The 19,999-nt window shown below is 24.5% G+C and overlaps 1 protein-coding gene across 2 annotated transcripts in view; it reads right to left on the bottom strand.

The window, feature by feature from the left end:
- The window catches only part of LOC107449257 (UFM1 specific peptidase 2), a 27,169-nt gene extending 7,170 nt beyond the window's left edge, over positions 1–19,999 (bottom strand). For both annotated transcript variants that reach the window (XM_021148653.3, XM_071184403.1), the window contains exons 1-10: positions 19,847–19,999; positions 17,660–17,863; positions 15,060–15,255; positions 12,119–12,336; positions 10,710–10,800; positions 9,003–9,154; positions 7,640–7,742; positions 7,415–7,558; positions 4,212–4,390; positions 1,142–1,240 (exon numbers count right to left, since the gene is read on the bottom strand). In XM_021148653.3, coding sequence (XP_021004312.2) covers positions 1,142–1,240; positions 4,212–4,390; positions 7,415–7,558; positions 7,640–7,742; positions 9,003–9,154; positions 10,710–10,800; positions 12,119–12,336; positions 15,060–15,255; positions 17,660–17,863; positions 19,847–19,888 — 1,428 coding nt within the window. In that variant the 5' untranslated portion in view covers positions 19,889–19,999. The remainder of the gene's footprint in view (positions 1–1,141; positions 1,241–4,211; positions 4,391–7,414; positions 7,559–7,639; positions 7,743–9,002; positions 9,155–10,709; positions 10,801–12,118; positions 12,337–15,059; positions 15,256–17,659; positions 17,864–19,846) is intronic.

Here is a 19,999-nt window from a genome sequence, read left to right as displayed (position 1 = left end):
GCTGCCTCAAACCAAGTAGTTAAGGAAATAGCTTAATATTTATAATTAGAAACTAACATTTAATTCAATATAAAAATATTTACTTTGAAGAAAATATTTATATTCATTATGTCTATTTTAGAAAGTTTTTTTTATAGTTTCCTTATGACCATAAATATTTCTTAAGCATTAATCAGATGCATAAATATATAGGTAATTACAGAAACTATTTCATAGTTTTGGTTAAGCAATTATGGTTATATATATATTTAGTTTAGTTTAAGAAATTTTGAAAAAAGTCATAAAAATTTGTATTTATAAATCAAAATTAATTTTAACATCCTAGACTTTGATTTCAGTTTACTCTAAGAGTAAACTGATGCAAAAATTAATCTGTTTATAAAAGAGATTATCTTATAAAATTGTAATAGTAGCAGGAAAAAACATATTTTACTACAGAAAGAAATCTGCAATTAAATTTAATTATTTTTAGCTTGTTCCTACTCTTTTACATCTTTTCTCAAAAATTTTAATTTAATTAAAAAAAAACATTAGTTTAGAATATTTTTTGTTAACACCAAATTTTAAAATGAATTTATTTTAACAATTCGTTCAAAATAGCGTTTTTATGATTCATTGTCTTTAAAATTTGTAACAGAAAAAAATAATAGTTAGAATTGTACATATGTTAGTAAAATCAAAATTTTGTGTTTCCTGGTACTTTTTATTCATTGTTATCAATTGGCCATTGTTATCAAATAACACCTGCCTCAAAGTGACACTGAATGGCATCTACTGTACTTAAATTTTTTTTTTCTGGGGGGGGGGAGAATATATCAGGTTTATTTAGATAAAAATTGCTATAACATTGATTGACTATTGTGAGCTGGATTTTATAACTGATTTTCGTTAAGTTTTAAGTATGCTTGAACACTATTAGTTGATTTTTATTTTTTAACTATAAAAACACTGCTAAATAAAAACAAACAGCACATAAAACCATATATGATTGCACATGAAACAGAAATACAAAGGTATAAAAGCTGAGAGATGATAATAGAAAACAATATCCATAACATAAAGTGAAAATATTATGCATAACTAAACATAACTGAGTAAATAAAGTACAATTTAAAGTAAAAATTTATCAGAAAGTACTCACATTTATTAAATGGTCCAGACAAAAACTAACTTCTTGAGAACCGATCCATTTCTTGGATCCAATAAATGATTCTGGTTTATCACCAACCTCTACAAGAGCCTTTCAGAAAGTTTATAAAATATATTAAAAATGGAAAGATATTAGTACGTTTAATTTTTAAATGTATACTTTATGCATATAAACATTTAAAATTAATAAAACTAGACCAACTAATGAAACTTTTATTAAAAAGATAGTGGAACAAATAATAAAATTTACATAGAGCAAGAAAAAGATTTTTGCACAAGCAAAAAAAAAATTTTTTATTGTGTATAAAGTTTTTTTTTTTTTTTTTNTTTTTTTTTTTTTTTTTTTTTTTTTTAAGGGAGAGGAATCTTAGGTTTGAAAACTTCCTCAGCTATGCAGACATATAGTTAAGAAACAAACTGAATTATGTTAAATACATTTCCTTTTGACCAAAAATTATTATTTGTTTTTGAAAATTTTTTTATTGAATTGTTGAAACCATATTAAATAGTTATTTGAATTTTAAAAAATGCATTAAGAAATCATTATTTTCATTGTATATTTTTTCTTTCTTTTTCTCCCTAGCTTGAATGAGTTGCAACTACACAAAATTTTTATTATTAAATAATCAAATTTAAAAAAATTTTATTTAATTATTAAAATAAGCAATGTTTCTTTTTTCAGCTGTAAAATTTTTTATTATCATAACAGAATAAAAAAGTGCAGTCACAGATGGCAGCAACATGATTAATGTGAATTTCTTATGAGAAATTAGAACTATCAGTAGTCTAGGTTAACTTATTAAGGGTCACAAATAATTATTTGAGTGAAAAAGAAGATAAACATTCTTTAAATTAAAACCGATTTAAAATCAGCAATAGAAAAAAACGAATTAACATAATCTAAAACCAATTTTTTCTTTTAAAGATGAAGATTATTGACAGTTTTTAGCTGAAGGCAAATGTTTTATAATCCAATTGAGCAAGGAAAATCTTTTTTGATTTTAATCTCTCTTCTACCTATATGCTCCTCAATAATGACCTGTACAGAATTTAAAAACATTATTTATTGCTCACTTAAATGTTAAATTGGCAATCACTAATATGCATTTTTTTCACTTAATTTTTAATAAGGATTCTAAAAATAAATATTAAGGGTAGTTCTTAGGAAGAATCTGCATTTCATACCAAGTTGCTTTAAGAAATAATCTTTCTTTAAAGTACCATTATATCTTTAAAGCATTGAAAATTAATTAAATGGTAAAATTTTAAAAAAATGCATGTTTAAAAATCTCAATTGCAAATTTTTTTTAACCTTGTCTCAGATTGTCAAGATTTAAAAATCTCAAAAATCTCAATATTTGATGTATTTAATACATAAATGTATTCATTTCATTGCTATTTTAATTAATAAAATATAGTTTCTGTAAATCAGATACTGCTAAATTTTCAGTAATAACAGTTTTTTTTTTAAATATAGTCTAAATATGGAATTTTTTAAATAAAATACAATTATATAAAACATTATTAAGCTTTAAAACAAATCAACAAAACTTAATAGCAAAACTAGCCAAGATAAACTACAAAATTTCCAATTAAAATTCTAAAAAAAAAAATTACAAATTCTAATAAAGAAACTATATCCAGAAATTAAATTTTTTATTTAAAAAAAAAAAAGGGTTTTAACTTTTATTATCACTTGGCAATAACAGGTTTATTGTAAGATTTTTGTATGAAACTCAATATATGATAACAGCAAAATTCAGATATTAGAGAAGAAAAAAAGGATTCCAATCTTTTTTCACAACTTAAACCAGAAAAATCTTGATATGGTGTTATCAGTTTTGATAATATTTAATGATAATGCAACTGATAATCCAAATATAAATGTAAATTTATTTTTAGGAAGTCACTGAACTTATTCTGAAACAATATTGAACTAAAAGTGATATCTTACATGTGCTTTACATGCAACGACTGACTGATAATTACATTTATAATAAGACTTTTTTTTTTAAAAAGAAAAGAAGAAAATCCATTTAAATTATAGTAATATAAAAGTGATCAGAGTTGCTAAGAGTTGAATGCACAGCACTTTTTCTTTTCGTGGTTTAAAATTTATTTTATACTATTACATAAAAACTTGTAACACATTTCTTTAATGAACATCATTATAATTGCATTAGTTGGAGGTTTATTTTATTAAATGTTATCGTAAATAGCTATAATAAGTTAATAACTGTCAAACATTGAATAGTATTAAATGTCAAACATTGTTATTAGTCTTTCTTTTCTTTTTTTTCAACATTTAAATGAACAGGTAAAATTTTATTCTTTAAAAAATATATCAACTTGAAAAAAAACTGCATTATTATCAAATATGAAACTATTTAGAAATGTAAATATTAATAAAAGACATTACTCTTACTAATAAAACCTTAAAATTCAAAATGGATAAGTTAAAAATATTTTACAATAGAATAAAAAGTATTAAAATAATTCAAATTAATGAAGCTTATTAAACATGAAGCGATAAAAATTTGCAGATGGGAGAAATAAGAAACCTTTCATAGAATTTGTATATTAGTACATATTTAATACCAGACTTCATTTGTATGAAAAAATAAATTTTTCCTTATATTAAATAATATTTTTTGTGTATAAATTACATTATCTTTAACAAATTGAGGCATTTTTATTTATTATAACAATTATTAATTACATAAATATACAAATAAAAAACATAGCTCCCTAAAAAAAATTTTTAAGGATTTCATAAATTTTAAAACTTACAATGCTTGATGTTTTTTAAACAGTATGTAAGTTTAGAAAAAAACAAATCTTATTTAAAATAAAATACATGATTTTTTTAAGCCCTCATGAGTTTTACTAAACAGTGTCAAACAATGGCTTCATATTCTATTTCTGTTGTTAATAAATTAAAATAAATTTGTACACAAAAAAATATAGTAAATACCTTTAAAATCATAGATTAAAACTAAATAAATGTAATGAACATGGATAAAGATATTATGTAGAGTAAATATTTTATAAGTAAATTTTACCTTTTGTATTTCTGTATGGGTAGGTACATTTCTGTCTGTATAACCTTGATGCCTAAACCATGATATTATAGTTTGGAGAGACCTATAGGCACATCCCCATCCATTATCATCCATGTGGTCTTGCATATAATGATGGTAACTATATGTACCTTGGACAATCGAAGATTTACCACCCGACACTAAAATAATTTTTTTTTAAAATTATAAAAGAGAACATTAATTATGATCAACTTGGAAAAATTTATATAATCGGACTTCTATTTAACGAACTTCCATTTTGTGAGTTTCTCAACTTCGCAATTTTTCTTGAGGAACCAAGAACATTTTAGAAATTTCTTCGTAAAATAACTTCCAAATAGCAAAGTGAATTTTCTATTTAACGAACTTTTCTTTGATATCCACTTACCCTGTTTCTTAAAATATTTCAGGAGATTTCAAACTTGTTAACGTGTTTAAAAGGGGAAATGACTTTGAATTGATTTTTGCAGCCACTTAACTTTTAGAATGTACCTTGAATGAAAGCAGTAAAATCCCTTTTCTTTTTTGTTTGTATTTCAAACGCAAAACTCAGACAAAACGGATTTTATCAGTAACAATTAAACTTAAGAACACATGTGGTAATGTAGGTTTAAAATTACTTTTACAATAAATGCAACTATAATTTTATACATAAATTTAACTTTTTTTCGTTGAAAATGTATGTATCATGATAGTGTAATACAGGATTATTCTTGCTATTCCATGCTTTCCATGCAGATTTCTTTTATGGCTAAGGTTTATAAAATAAATAATAGATACTAGTTTACAAGATAAAGGTGTATCAATTGCTATTTTAATTATGTCTAGTGCATATGAATTTGAAATTCGTTATGTGTTGTTTAAGAATTTCAAAAGGTGATTTTCTATGTAACGAATTTTCCATGTAACGAACTTATTATCAGGATTTAGCGACTTTGTTAAATAGAGGTCCGATTGTAATTCATAAAAATATTTATGTTAAAAAAAAGACCAACAATATGAAGAATCTACTAAAGATAAATGCAAGAAAATAAAAATATGCAGTTTGCTATGCTCTGATTAGGAAATAATTTACTTATTTTAAATAGCACTTTGATAATCTCATTATATCATACTTACATGTAATTATTTTATTTTTATCCTGCACCACTCTCGTTGTTGCATGCATAAGTGCAATTTACTCAAACAATGTCCTTTTTTACACGATTCTTTCTCTTAAAAATATTTTTCATTTATACAGCTGCATGCATTTTGATTTTGTTATTTTGGCTTTTAAATTAAAGAGTTAATAGATTTTGTCTAATTTTTAAATTTTTTTACACCTACATTTATTTATGAAACTTTTGTCCTTTTATTTTTACAATCAAAATGCTATTTAAAGAATATGAAAGGAAGAGCGTGTATATATTCCGAATAATAATTACACACTCATTGAATAACAGAAAAAGTAAAGACACCAATTTACTAAGAATGTAATACTTAGATAGAAGTTATGCCTATAAAGCAAATGAGTAAAATTATATGCATACAGTATAGCAAATGGGGTATAGCTAGGTATATTCTATAATTAGTAGCTATAAAATATTTAAATAAACTAGTGGGCTGCGCCCCCTGCTCGCCAACCTCCCAAAATTGCTACGCAATCTTATATGGTTTACTTCGCAAACCAAGCTCGTTTCGCTCACTACTAACTTAGTTGCATTGCAAATGCACAAAATTCGAAGAATTCAAAACAATCATTCAAATCCANGTATAATGTTTTGCTATATTCTTGCTTTCCATGCAGATTTCTTTTATGATTAAGATTTATAAAATAAATAGTAGAAACTAGTTTACAAGATAAAGGTGTATCAATTGCTATTTTAATTATGTTTAGTGTATATGAATTTAAAATCCAGTTTGTGTTGTTTAAGAATTTCAAAAGGTGATTTTCTATTTAACGAATTTCCCATATAACGAAATTATTATCAGGATTTAGTGACTTTGTTAAATAGAGGTTCGATTGTAATTCATAAAAACATTTACGTCAAGGATTATTCTATATGAAACATTTATAGCATATATATGTCATGTACATACGTCAGAAGAGAAGAATAAAGTTGATTTTGATTATTTAATTTGTTTTATAAGTACATGTTTCTTGAACAATAGTAAAATAACCACTAATCTTATGGGAGACATATGCCAGCAAACATATTAAAAGAAAAAAGGTATGACATGATAAAATAACTATAAACAGGTATTATATATTAAATGCTCAAAAAAAAAAAGACCAATAATATGAAGAATCTACTAAAGATAATTGCAAGAAAATAAAAATATGCTGTTTGCTATGCTCTGATTAGGAAATAATTTATTTATTTTAAATAGCACTTTGATAATCTCATTATATCATACTTGCATGTAATTATTTTATATCTATACTGCACCACTCTTCTTAAGTTGTTGCATGCATAAGTGCAATATACTCAAACTATGTCGTTTTTTACACAATTCTTTATCTTAAAAATATTTTTCTTTTATACACCTGCATTTTATCTAATTTTTAAATTTTTTTACACCTACATTTATTTATGAAACTTTTGTCCTTTTATTTTTACAATCAAAATGCTATTTAAAAAATATGAAGGGAAGAACGCGTATATATTCCGAATAATAATTACACACTCATTGAATGACAGAAAAAGTAAAGACACCAATTTACTAAGAATGTAATACTTAAATAGAAGTTATGCTCATAAAGCAAATGAGTAAAATTACAGGATACAGTATAGCAAATGGGGTATATTTAGGTATATTCTATAATTAGTAGCTATAAAATATTTAAATAAATAATAAAGACATCCTACAAATGATGTTGATTACACGCTCTTTGAACAGTATAAAATTTACTTTAAAAAAAAAACATTGAAATAGAAATGTGGGAAGATTGAGCATGCATAGGTATGGCACAAAGCAAATGTTTAATAATTAGTAATAATGTTTAATAATGTTTAATAAAATATTTAAATAAATAATAAAGATATCCCACAAATGGTGTTGATTACATGAACCTTTAACATTATCAAATTATCCTTCGAACATTATCAAATTTATTTAAAAAATAAATAAATAAAACATTGATTGAGAATTGTGGGAAGATTGAGCATGCATAGGTATGGCACAAAGCAAATGTTTAATAATACCTCCAGAAGATACAATTCCTTCGTGGGGATTATACAAATGTCCAGAACTACTGGCTAGAGAAAAGTCGCAAGCATTCAACTTTTTCAGAAAAGGACGGTCCATGGGAAGCAACAATTTCCTGTGAAGTTCTTTACGATATGTCTCTAGAAAGTAAAATACAATTAACACTGTTAAAAAACCAGCTAATAGAGTTGATTCTTAAGCAAACTTTAAAAAAAAAGTACCTAGTTCCTCATCACTTTTCTTAGCAGGATAAACTACTGTAATAGGAAAATCCCACATATCTAGATAAAAGTGGTATGGTTTGGGGGCCTCAATATCACTAATCTAAAGTAGAAATGAAATAAACACAACTTATTTTCAGCAGTGAAGATAAAACATTCAAAATTAATATTTCAATTAAAATATAATAAATAATTGTCATGATTGATAGCTCCTTTGGTGGGTATTCCCCTACAATCCTCAAAGTAAATGCCATCTTTTTCTTTTCTGTACAACTATGCATAGTAAGATCTTCATGGTATTCTCTGAACAACTGCATGCACATAATAATGCATTAACAAATACACAAAAAAATATCACACTCAAATTCGTTTATTTTGAGTCTTGATTTAACTAAATCCTAGATGTAATGAAGAAATAAGTAAGGTTAATAATTGTTTGGCTTAGTATTAAAAACTTATCTAAAACTCTATTGTTATTGGAGCATAACTTGGATTTAACAATGAGTTTCTCATTTACCTCGAAAATTACTTTCTGCCAGTTAAAAAACATCCTGTTACCTATAAAATAATTTACAAACAATTTTAGTTCAATTTGTTCGAAAATTCCATGTAGATAAATAATAAAGAGTAAGAATGTGAGTCTATCATCTGTTTCGCAATGAATTATTTAATAAATGAAGCCACATGGCTATAGCTAGACAATGCAATGCATCAATAATAAACTCTAGTCATTGCAATGGTCGGATAAGTTGCTATGCAAACCATTGAATAAATTCTACCTCCTATTGCTTATGAGTCAGCCAGCATGTATGTTTTCAATTGGGTAAATATGAAATACAATCTTTTCTTCCTTTTTAAATCAGTGTTATATTCTTCTTATCAACACACATCTTTATTAGTGAGAAAATTGTACCTAGGACAATTGCTGAAGAAAAGCATAAAGTTAAAAAACAAACTAAACTCAGTTTTTACTTTCTCTCTTTTTTTTATCAATTGAAGAATAAACAATTTTTTAAAGTTTTCAGACTCAGTTTCATGTATTATAGATTTCATTTTTGAAAATTATGGCCAACTAGAGTTTTATGAGTGCCCTGATTTAACAAAGGGATTGGCTCTATTCTCATGCTATTTTTGTAAATGAATTTAACTGTATTTCATTCAATGTAGAGGAACGTAAAAACAACACCTTTAAATACATATTTGTTAAATATAAAAGACATTTAATAACTTATATGCATACTTCTAATACATTTCGAAATATACTTAGACAATCAGAAAATCCTGAATATTTATCTGACACTTAGAGACTAATAGATGCATATGTAGGATGAAAGATATTGTTTTAAAACAAAATTATATTCACTTTAGTATACTTGACCAAACAATTGTTCATATCAGACAGTTGATTTCCAATGGCTTCCAGAAAAAGCTTATAAGCATCTTGTGTGGAACTAGATTCTTGACATACTATAAGCACATCAATGGGAAGCTGTACAGAAGCACACTGAAATTCACCTAAAAATAACAATAAGTAAAGAATTTAGTTTGAAAAGGAGTTACAAGCATAGCTTGTCACTTAGTGTCGGAGGAAAAGCTGATGGCAATTCACAATGTTTGCAAAAATTTAAATTTTCCTTTCCTAGCAATTTTTTTCTTTTATTTAGAGTCTCTAACTTTTTCTTTTGAAATTTAGGAGGGTTTTTTTTTCTCTTTTCATTTTTTTATTCTTTACAATTGGGCAAAAGACACTATTTTCCATTTTAAAACACCAAAAAAGAATTTTTTATCAGTTTCCTGGTAATTTTTCAAAATTGAAATTTTGAAATACATTAAAATTAACATACATTTTCCCTCTCTTCTTTAGTTTTTATTATTTTGACATTCATCATTTATTTCAATCTTTAATGAAAATAGACTCTTAATTTTTATTAATCGGAAACATATTTTAATACATGCATATTTTAATAGTACATACATATTTTAATGCAATCATATGTGATACATGGATTTAGGAAAGATATAATTTGTATAATTGAATTTTTTGTTCAATCATAGGAGAACTTTTACAGATTTTTTCAAACCTTCACTCCTATAATAACAATCAGAGAATGTGTGTAACTATTCAAACCCTAGTCTATAATGTGATTAAGTCTGAGACAAAAATAAAAATATTAACTGACTTGAGAAATTAAATATTTTGATCAACAACAGTCAAAATTTGCACTAAAGCAAAACTACAGGGACTGAACATGCACAAGAAATCTGTTGTGAAAATCAGACATTTTTATTATTTTTCAAAAGCTGATGTCATAATTTTTTTCAACAAGTAAAAATATATTTCTTGCACTTAGTCTATTAACTGCTTAAATAAATGATTCTTTGCAGAAATCAACAATATATTTCTTTAATTTATTTTCAATTTTCTTATTTCCAAACAAATTAATTTAAATATAAATATCTATAACATTAAAAAAGGTAATAAGTCATGATCTGTGCAGTATCAAACTTTCAGACAATTCAATTTCAAGCAATATTCAGACAGACCAGTGTTACTTTAAAAACAATTGCAGAACATTTTGGATCCATAGTTGTTTCTAATATTGTATTACAAATTTTATCTCATATAGAGAAATATAGCTTAAAATATCTCTAAACTTTACTAAATACTGGAAAAGGAAAATAATTACACATTTCACTTTCACTGTAAAATAAAAAAAATTTAAAAAAAAGCACTAAAAAGTTTTAATAATGCTTACTATTTATTTAAAGTAACCTTTGATACTAAGTGATTCAAAACTTACAAATTACTCATTTCGAAGAATTCAAGGTGCAATATTAATTAATTATTCTGTTCATTACATATTTCATGACATTTTTCAATTTTTAAATCAAAACAATAATATTAAGATAAATAATTGTATATAATGAAGTCAATTTCCCTTTTTTTTGGATGTAGATATAATACTTTTATTAAATTTACCATTTGATAAATAATTAATTAAATATAAACACTGCTAAATGACTTTAAAATTACTATGTAGATACAAAATAATAAAACTTTTCAACTTACGCTGTTGACAATGAATGACAACAGAGTGATTAAAAGTATTCGCTATACCATCTCCACCAGCTTGAATTAAGATATTAAACTCAGTTGGAAGCTAAAGAAAAAATCATCAACAAATTTATTAAAAAAAATAATAAAAGCAAATATAATCATATTTTTATTAAAAAATACAAAATTTACTTCATTCACAATACTAAATGCAAGTTCCACATCCAACTTTAGAGAAATTTAGACTCGTTTCTTATTTTTTCGTGTGATACATAATTTTAATGAAGAATCAATTAAATCCATTTTTTATTACTTATATTTTATTAAAAAATTTTTTTATAAATACTGAAAAACCGTTTTAATAAGTTACTATTTTCTGAACAAAAGTAATGTTTTTTAATTTTTCTCAATTAAAACAAGTTTAAAATTTACTTTTTGTACAACTTACATATGAATACAAATAACTACAACTGTTTAAAGTGATACAGTCAGCTTCTTTTTAAAATTCTAAGTCAAAATGGGATGTAAAAATAAATAAAAAATTTCTTGAGTAACTCAAAATGGATGGATATAAGTTTTTTCTTTGTTTTTTTTTTTTTTCAATACAACAACTACTGTAAATATTTGAAAGCATTTAATTAAATTGTTTAACAAAAAATAATAAATGTGTTTTGTCTACATTTTATTGACATATTTTTCTTAGAACAAATTACTATATTCTAGCAGGTCTACCTTTCTAGTTTTAACTTTTCTTTTTTTATGCCATAGCATTTATCTTTTGCATTTTTGTATGTTCCACATTTTAATATTGTTAATTATATATATCAAGTAAAAAAATTTATCTTTATAACCAAGGCATGAAAGGATTCATTAATTATATTGACCGACAAGGCTTTTATATATTTTGCGACACGCCATGTGGATATTCTGATTTAGCAGTATATTATAGAAATTGCAAGTATTGACTTAATGTTGCATTGACTGATGCAAGCATTGACTTAAACAGTATTTTCTTAGACATTATTTTAAAAAAAATTTTTATGAAGAATTAAAAAAACCTGAGTCGCGTAGGAAAGATATTCAATACAATAAAGATCAAAAAATGCAAACTTTTAAAAAATTTGAGTAAATTTCATTTTTAGAAATTTCTTTGCTTACTGAAGTGGAAATAAATAATAAAAAAAATAAGTCAGTCATATATATTCATATATATTTTAAAAAATATAGAAATTTTACACAATAAAACTCAACTTTTCTTTTTCGCAGCTATCTAAATTTGTGATTTTCTAAAAGTATCATCCACCTGAACTGATTTCAATATTCTTTTTTACGGTTAGACCATTATCTGAAGTTCGATTTTCATTTCTAATACAAATTAGTCATATAAAAAAAAATAACAGAAATTTCACAAAACAAAACTCAACCTTTTTTTTCGAGGCTTTCTTGATTTTTGATTTTCCGGAAGTATCATCCTCCTGAACTGATTTCAATAGTTTTTTTATGGTTAGGCCATCATCTGAAGTTTGATCTGTTGAACTAGATCGAATAATTTCTCCATTCTGTAAGAAAAAAGCTGCAACCTCCTTTTGGAAAACTGATTTCACTCTTTCTAGGGCTTGATCAATACTCTCTCTCAGCAGATCTAGAATAGTGAAGTTGATTAAGTCTAGAACAATTAACTCAGTTTGACGTAGAATATTTAATTTAATACAGTTATTGAAATGTTTTGATGCCAAAATTACATTTAGTGTACACACAAAAAATTACACAAAATTTCTAATACAACAAATTTCCTAAATTGCAGAATCAAATCTTAAAAGCATATGGTCAGGTGGGATAAGTGGGTATAAAATCAAGTTTTTTTAAAAGAAGGCTCTAAAATCAAACCATTAAATTTATTTTCCTGGAAATTTTTATGCATTGGACTCATATAGATTAAATACAAAGCATATCATTCTTTTCTTTAAAAAATAAAATTTAAAAGAAATTTTGTTTTCAGAGTTGAAATTACTATGTTATGCTGTAATCAAACAAATAAATTATTCTTTAGCCATTTCATTTTAAAATATAACAGCATTAGATACTTACTATTAACAAAAAAATAAATTTAAAAAAAATATCCCTAAAATCAAACCATTAAATTTATTTTACGGAAAATTTTGATTCATTTTATATATATTGGGTCCTATAGATTAAATATAAAGCATATCATTATTTTCTTTAAAAATTAAAATTAATTTTGTTTTCAGAGTTAAAATTACTATGTTAGGCTGTAATCAAACAAATAAATTATTTTTTATCCATTTCATTATAAAATATAGAGCATTAGATACTTACTAAAACTAACACAGAAATAAATTTTAAAAAAAATATCCCTATCATACAACACTTAGTTAAGCCTAACCATATACCCACTTTCCCCACCTCAGAAAACTATTCATAATAAATAGAATAATGAAATTTATTCTTCAATTTTTATGCAGATCAGTTCTCCAGATGTCCCTCTACCAGTTTGAATTAAAATTAATAGTTTTTGTCAGTTTTTAATGATGTTAGAATAAAATTGATCAAGAGCTTAAATTAACTTGTTCATAACGTTGTTTGAAACAAAATGAATTTTTTACCAGTTTCAAAAACAGAAACAAAAATGCTTGCTGCAAACCAAATAAATGTCTGTAAAAATATGAAATTTTTTTAATCACAATGAAAAAGGAGAAAAGTGATGGTTTTTGAACATATACCCAGTTTACACCACCAAGTTGAGCGGTCAAGGAATTGGAACAGGAATTTTTGCTTAGACTAGAATAGTTTAAATAATAAATTCGGACGTATCAATATTGACATATTTTATTGAGAACAATAATTTCATTTTAGCAGAATTGAAATTCAAATGGAAAAAAAATTGCTGCAATAACATAGATACTGACAACTTTTAAAAAGAAATTAATTCATTCAAATTGGTAGTAGCAGCAATTTGTTGCAGAGCAGATTCAGAAATTAAACGAAGAGAAATAACAAAAAAAAGAACATAGTTTCACTGAAATTTTTGAAAATTATCTGCTCTTGAGCAACATCAAAGGCAAAAAGAATTAATTTTTTTTCTTCTTTTTTTACATTCAATTATTACCATTTTTTTAAATTCAAAACTCTTTGTAATCACTCAAGAAATAACTGAAATCAGGCATAAATTCCAACAAAAGTTATTCCCAAAAATAATAAGACACATAAATTGTCATGCTGAAATATGCATCACATATTTCCAAATGTTTAAATTCAAAATCATTATCTTATTTAATCCTATTCTCAAAATAATAAAAATCATTAATATAATTGGTAATCTTTTAATATCACACCTTGAATTGAGTGCAAGCTAAAATTTATTTTTAGAGATTCCCTCCACACCTGCCTAATACAGTAGCATAAAATTCAAAAACCGTTATATGGTTGGTAATGTTTTAAATTCATTAAAACTTGTGATTATTACTTACACTTTCTTTTCTGCCAACACATTTGAATATGTGAGGCTAATAAAAGGAGCCTTGGCAATAAAATAAATCAATTAAGAGCCAATACACGAAATCCTTAACTTTCCAAGGCAAAAACTATTCTAACGCAAACATGACACTCGCATTCTTGATTTCTGCATGAACAGAGATACCACATGGAGTTTGCCACTGCAGCCACAACCTCTGGGCCATTTTCAAAATTTACTATATTCAATATGTACAAAAAAAAATACATAATAAATGTTGATTCCCCTTTACTTCTGAACTCCATATTTTCAAAAATAAAACTTTTTTAGTATTTATCAAACTTGATGCTTGTCTATATTAGTAAACTCCATCACTGTGGGCAATAAAATAATTGGACAATTGAATGATATTTATTTTCTTCAACGATTGCTAAACTTTATTAAAAAATTTCCTCAAGCACTATTTCCCTAGAACAACCAATTTTTCTTCAACAAATAATCATCATCTTTATGATAAATATTGTATTAATACTACCTACATTAAACTACTTCAATCACCAAAATTTCCTCATAAATACTTAATATCTGCAAAAATTATTACATCAATTAAATGTTAGGAAAAAATATAACAGGATATAAAAATGTTATGAAATATTTTCACGTGTAAATAAATTAAATAATAACATTTATAAAAAAAACATGACTTTAAATTGATTTAAAAATTTAAACATTACTCCATGAATCAAGACACTTGATAATTTTGTTGAATTATAGCTTCATTAAATTAAACTTTAAAATAAAATAGAATTCCATAAAATAATTAGATATGAAAATGCCATTTAAATGATATAAAATGTTCTTAATAACAACCAAACTTATTTTGCTGAAATTACCTTCATCAGATGAAACTTCAAAGTAACAAGGAATAATTCCACGAGCTCTTAATAACAAAGCACTAGTAGGATCACAGCTTTCGACATCTATATCCTTTAAAGTACTACAGTAAGTAGAATAATATTTCACAGTAATTTCTAATTCTTTCTGTTCATCTTTGACACCAAAAATAACTATAAGATTTTCTATTCCAATCTAAAAAAATAAATAAAAATTAGCTGCTTAAAAAATTATTTAAATAAAAATAAACTTGATCGTTCATAAAATAAAAATTTCGTGAATGTATATTAAATTGAAAATAACATGTCTTTCTCAACATCTATCAATAATACTAAAATTATATTAATAAAAATATTATTCAAGATGTAGAGTTAAAATTTTTTTTATTGAAACAGAAACTTAATAGCTTTAAATGATAGCATGACTCAACTAATACTGCAGCAACTTGTATATTTAGAATTATCTGTTATGGGTTTTACACTCCCCTGAGCATTTCGTATGAATGACTTTTCTCAATTTAAACAAAGTGATTTCTTAGCATAATAAATTAGTTTCCCTCTATATTAATTTCCAAAAAATAATAAAACTACATAAAAATATGCAAAAAATCCATAAATTTTTAATTAGATAATATCCTAACTGCATGTATTTTTTTCATTCAGTATATTTTCTTCTAAAACATAATTTCCCTAAACTATCAAAAATTCTTTTCAAACTTATTATAATTTAAACAGAACTCATTGTTTGTTTAATGAACATTATAAGTTACTAAATATTACAGTAATTTATAAATTTATTACAATATGATAAATTTAAAAAATATTCAATACTGGAATATTTGGAAAAGTCCAATATCACGAAATTTCCAAATTTATGTATAGTATTGCTGTCTACTTAAATATTTATTATCAATATTCTCAGAACATTTTGTAAATTTTGTTCTGCACATCACTTTACACGCATCCTCTACATTCATGCAATTACTGTCGCAAGTACAAAAAGTCACAATAAAGCACTAGAGATGACTCCAGTTGAATAAAATAGAACTTCCAGATTACAATGAACACTCTTCACTACAGACACAGAGCAGTAAAGTTTAATTGCAGCACCTTTTCTTTTTGGGTCAATAAGCTTAATAAATCCTTGGGTGACTTTATTGATTGTAATCACTATCCCCTTAATTTTCATCTAAGAAATTGCAAACAAGCAAAACATTTTTGATTTGTATAAAATCTAATAACTTACTTTTGTAAAATATAGATAGTTAATTAAAGAAATGAAATAGTAGTTTTAAATCTATTTGGACAAAGCTATTATTTTGTATAATTACCTATCCAAAATGTAATTAAAGGGGACAGTTATTGCCAAAGGGCCTACAAATTTTTTATGTTTTGAAAAACTTATTTGATTCACTTAACTATGTTATTATGCAGTTGGTTTCTTTTTTTTGTTGTCAGAATTTACAAGAAATTAATTACATGACAGTAAAAATATTATTTGTAAACATAAGAATATTAAATTTCAAAACTTAAGAACAAATTTATAACTATTATTAATATTGCTGAAAAAAAAGTTAAAATAATCTAGTGACAAATGTTCAGATAGTTATAAATATATTTATGTTCCAACTATAGTTTTTATTTACAACTCAAAATGTTAACTTTGTAAAGTATGTAACTTTGTAACTTTGTAAAGTTATTTACAACTAAAATGTTAACTTTGTCCAAAACTGAATTGCTGGAGGAAAAAAAATCACATTTTAACTGTATTTTTATTTAATTTATTTTTCAAAATTTTAATGGCTTTTTGTCTTTCTTTTTTTTTTTTTTTTACTCTTATCAAGAATAGAATAATTTAGAATGTTGGCACATTTGTGTCAAGTTATAATTTTAACATTATAAGTATTTGAATTTTGTAATTTTGAATTTTTTTGTAAGTTTTTATTTAAAAAAACTTTGAGTATTTTAAAAAAATTAATTAAATTTTCAACTAAATAGTATTTTAATTACTTTCCTATATTTACTGAATAAATATTGATTAATAGAAAAAAAAATTTGTGTTATTTTTAAACTGTCTAGTGACGGCCAATAATTAAATTTTTCCATGATATAACACTGACACTAAATTTTTAGTTTTAATTTTTTCATTGCTAATCATTGATTTGTATACTTAAGTCTTAAAGTAAAAATTATAAACATTCAGTTAAAAAAGAGATGAATTTTTCCAAATTGCTTAAGCAAAAGCAAATATTTTGGGAAAATCACCAAAATGCATTTCAATATAAATTTATAAATGCACCATAAAAATGTACATAAATAAAGGACCTGAAATACGCAAAACAATAAAATTTACAAAGCCACTAATTCCAAATTATGGATATTGCAGACATACTAAATTTAAGTATGTCTCATTGTCTGTTCATTTAGAATTTATAATCATTATTCATAATTGCTGTTCATAATTTAAATATTAAACAGTATGAAGATACAAATGAAAACATTTATGAATGAAATCAAAATTAAACAGTATAAAAGTATAAACATTAATAAAAATAATGTGAGATAAATTTTTTAATATTTCAATGATAGTAGTAAATTACTTCAAGTTTTTCACACTGCTTCTCACATATATCAATTAATTCATTTTCTGATGGCAGGATACTATGCAGGATGCAAAAAATGCCATTTACTTCCAGACCTGTTAAAAAATACTCTCTACACCCAGCTACAGCAGCACAAATCTTTGCCGAGTCCAAACTCCAACCAGCTACATAACCAGCTTTTTCTTCAGTTTTGGATAAAACCTATAAATTCAACAATTATAACTTACAGTTATTTCTTAAAATTAAGATTTGATACAATAGACAAAGTATAAAATTTTATGAATTATATTATGAAAACATTTAAATGCAGTAAATATCCATATTAAATACAATTTTCAATGGAAGATGGGATAAAAATAATGGCACAATTTTTTGAAGAAGGATTTTTAAAAACAGTGAAAGATTTTTCCTTTTGTACGGAGAAAGGTATGTTGGCCAGTGGTCACCCCCACATATTTGCTTTATAAATATAAAAACTTAAGAATGTAAGAGGAAAATAATATTAATTTTACAGTATTGATAACTAGTAAAAATTATAATGTTTTCCATTTCACTTTTTTTTAAGTATAATCTTTCTGATTTTAACAACAGAAAAATGCTTTTCCTACCAAATAATTGGCAACAATGAAAGGAATTTTTAATTTATTATTAGGTTACAATTTTTGTATCTTTTACCTTAAAATATTAATGGTGACTTGAAAATTTGTCATAAACACTAAATTCTTATAACATGTTGTACCTACCTGTTACATTGAGTTTTTAGCATATTATAACATCTACCTGTTTTTGCTAACTATATGACTCTCACATGAGCAATAACATATGGAGAAAGAACTTTAAAAATATGTAAATAGCATTAAAAATACTAGGCTTATGGTACACAAACATTAGAATAAGTCTACCAAAAGTAACATGTTTCTATAAAAGCCTTTTTCATCAATAAATCTTTTTAAAACTAAATTTAGCTCATAAACCTAATGAACTTTTTTAAGTAAAGTCAAGTAAAAAATGAACTGCAAAACTACTATAGATGAATAATAGAAAGAAAAAAAATAAACATCTATTATCTATGATAAATAAATTATGATAGTAAAAAAACATGTTATACTAATATTTCCATTGAATATTTAATTGTGAACATATTTTTACAGTAAAATGCTTAACTGCTAACAGATTACTAAATAAAAATGAAATAATTTAGTTAAAGATTACATTTTCGGTTGTTTATAAGGATTAATATCTAGTCTTTTATTATTATTTTTTTAGTGTATTTGCTTTAAATTGTGGTTCCAGCCACCTTCATCTTACAAAAGAAAGTAATTTAACAAGAAATTATTTACATGAATTTTTGATGTATATATATGATTTTCAAATAGGTTTCTATCAGTTTACATGGCATTTTAAACTGCAATCAATTAAAGTGTAGCACCTTGGATTGTTAACATATTTCTTTAAACTATCCTAAAATCGTACTGTGTTTATGAAATTTGAAAGCAAAATTACAATTTAGTTTGATAAATTAACATCAATGTTAAATGTTTTAATGTGTTTTAGTTCGTTTGAAAAGATATAAAAAAAACTATAACTAAAAATATTACTTTTTTGGAGCCAATTTAAGAGTATAAAAAAAATCACTAAAAAGTAGAGAGGCACCCAATTGGAAAGTAAGTTACTGCTGAGGGATTATTATAATTAAATGTACCTAGTTTTTGCCCAAGCGATAACAAAAATTTGACATCAATAGTATTTCAATGGCAATATTCCAATTTTTAAAATTTATTTTAGGAGTAAGACAAAGTTAGTATGTAAGTAAACAATAACGAGAATGAAAATTAATTATTCTTTAAACGTAATCTTGTAATTCACTACATGAATAACCAAAATTAATTTTAAAACGAATATATTTTATTAATTACAAGGAAGTAAAAATGACAGTGAATATATCATTATAAAATATTGTAAGAAATAAACGTAATCAAATGTTTGTCAATATATAGCAAAATAATTAATAAAATGTAATAAAATAATTAATAAAATAATAAATATGTATGTATTTAACGATTTAGCTTTGTTTTTCTTATATCCGATTACAATACAGCAAACTAGTTTCTATTAAACCAATAATTGGTCTTGTAGAAAAGGAGAAATATTAAGCTTTCATTTACACAATGATGGCTCTGTTACCTTTTTGATATTTTGTGACAGATATACTTTGTTTACATCCATCTTTCAGAAACTCGGAGCAGACCGCTAAAGAACGAAAACCACATCACAGCAACGTGCATTGCCACATGTTTGTTTCCATTTTGATTATTTTTTATTTTAGAAAAAAAAAGT

Source organism: Parasteatoda tepidariorum, chromosome 8, assembly GCF_043381705.1.
Source record: "Parasteatoda tepidariorum isolate YZ-2023 chromosome 8, CAS_Ptep_4.0, whole genome shotgun sequence".
Taxonomy (NCBI): Eukaryota; Metazoa; Arthropoda; class Arachnida; order Araneae; family Theridiidae; genus Parasteatoda; species Parasteatoda tepidariorum.
Note: the sequence above shows the minus strand (reverse complement) of the source record. Positions and strands in the feature narration are given on the sequence as shown.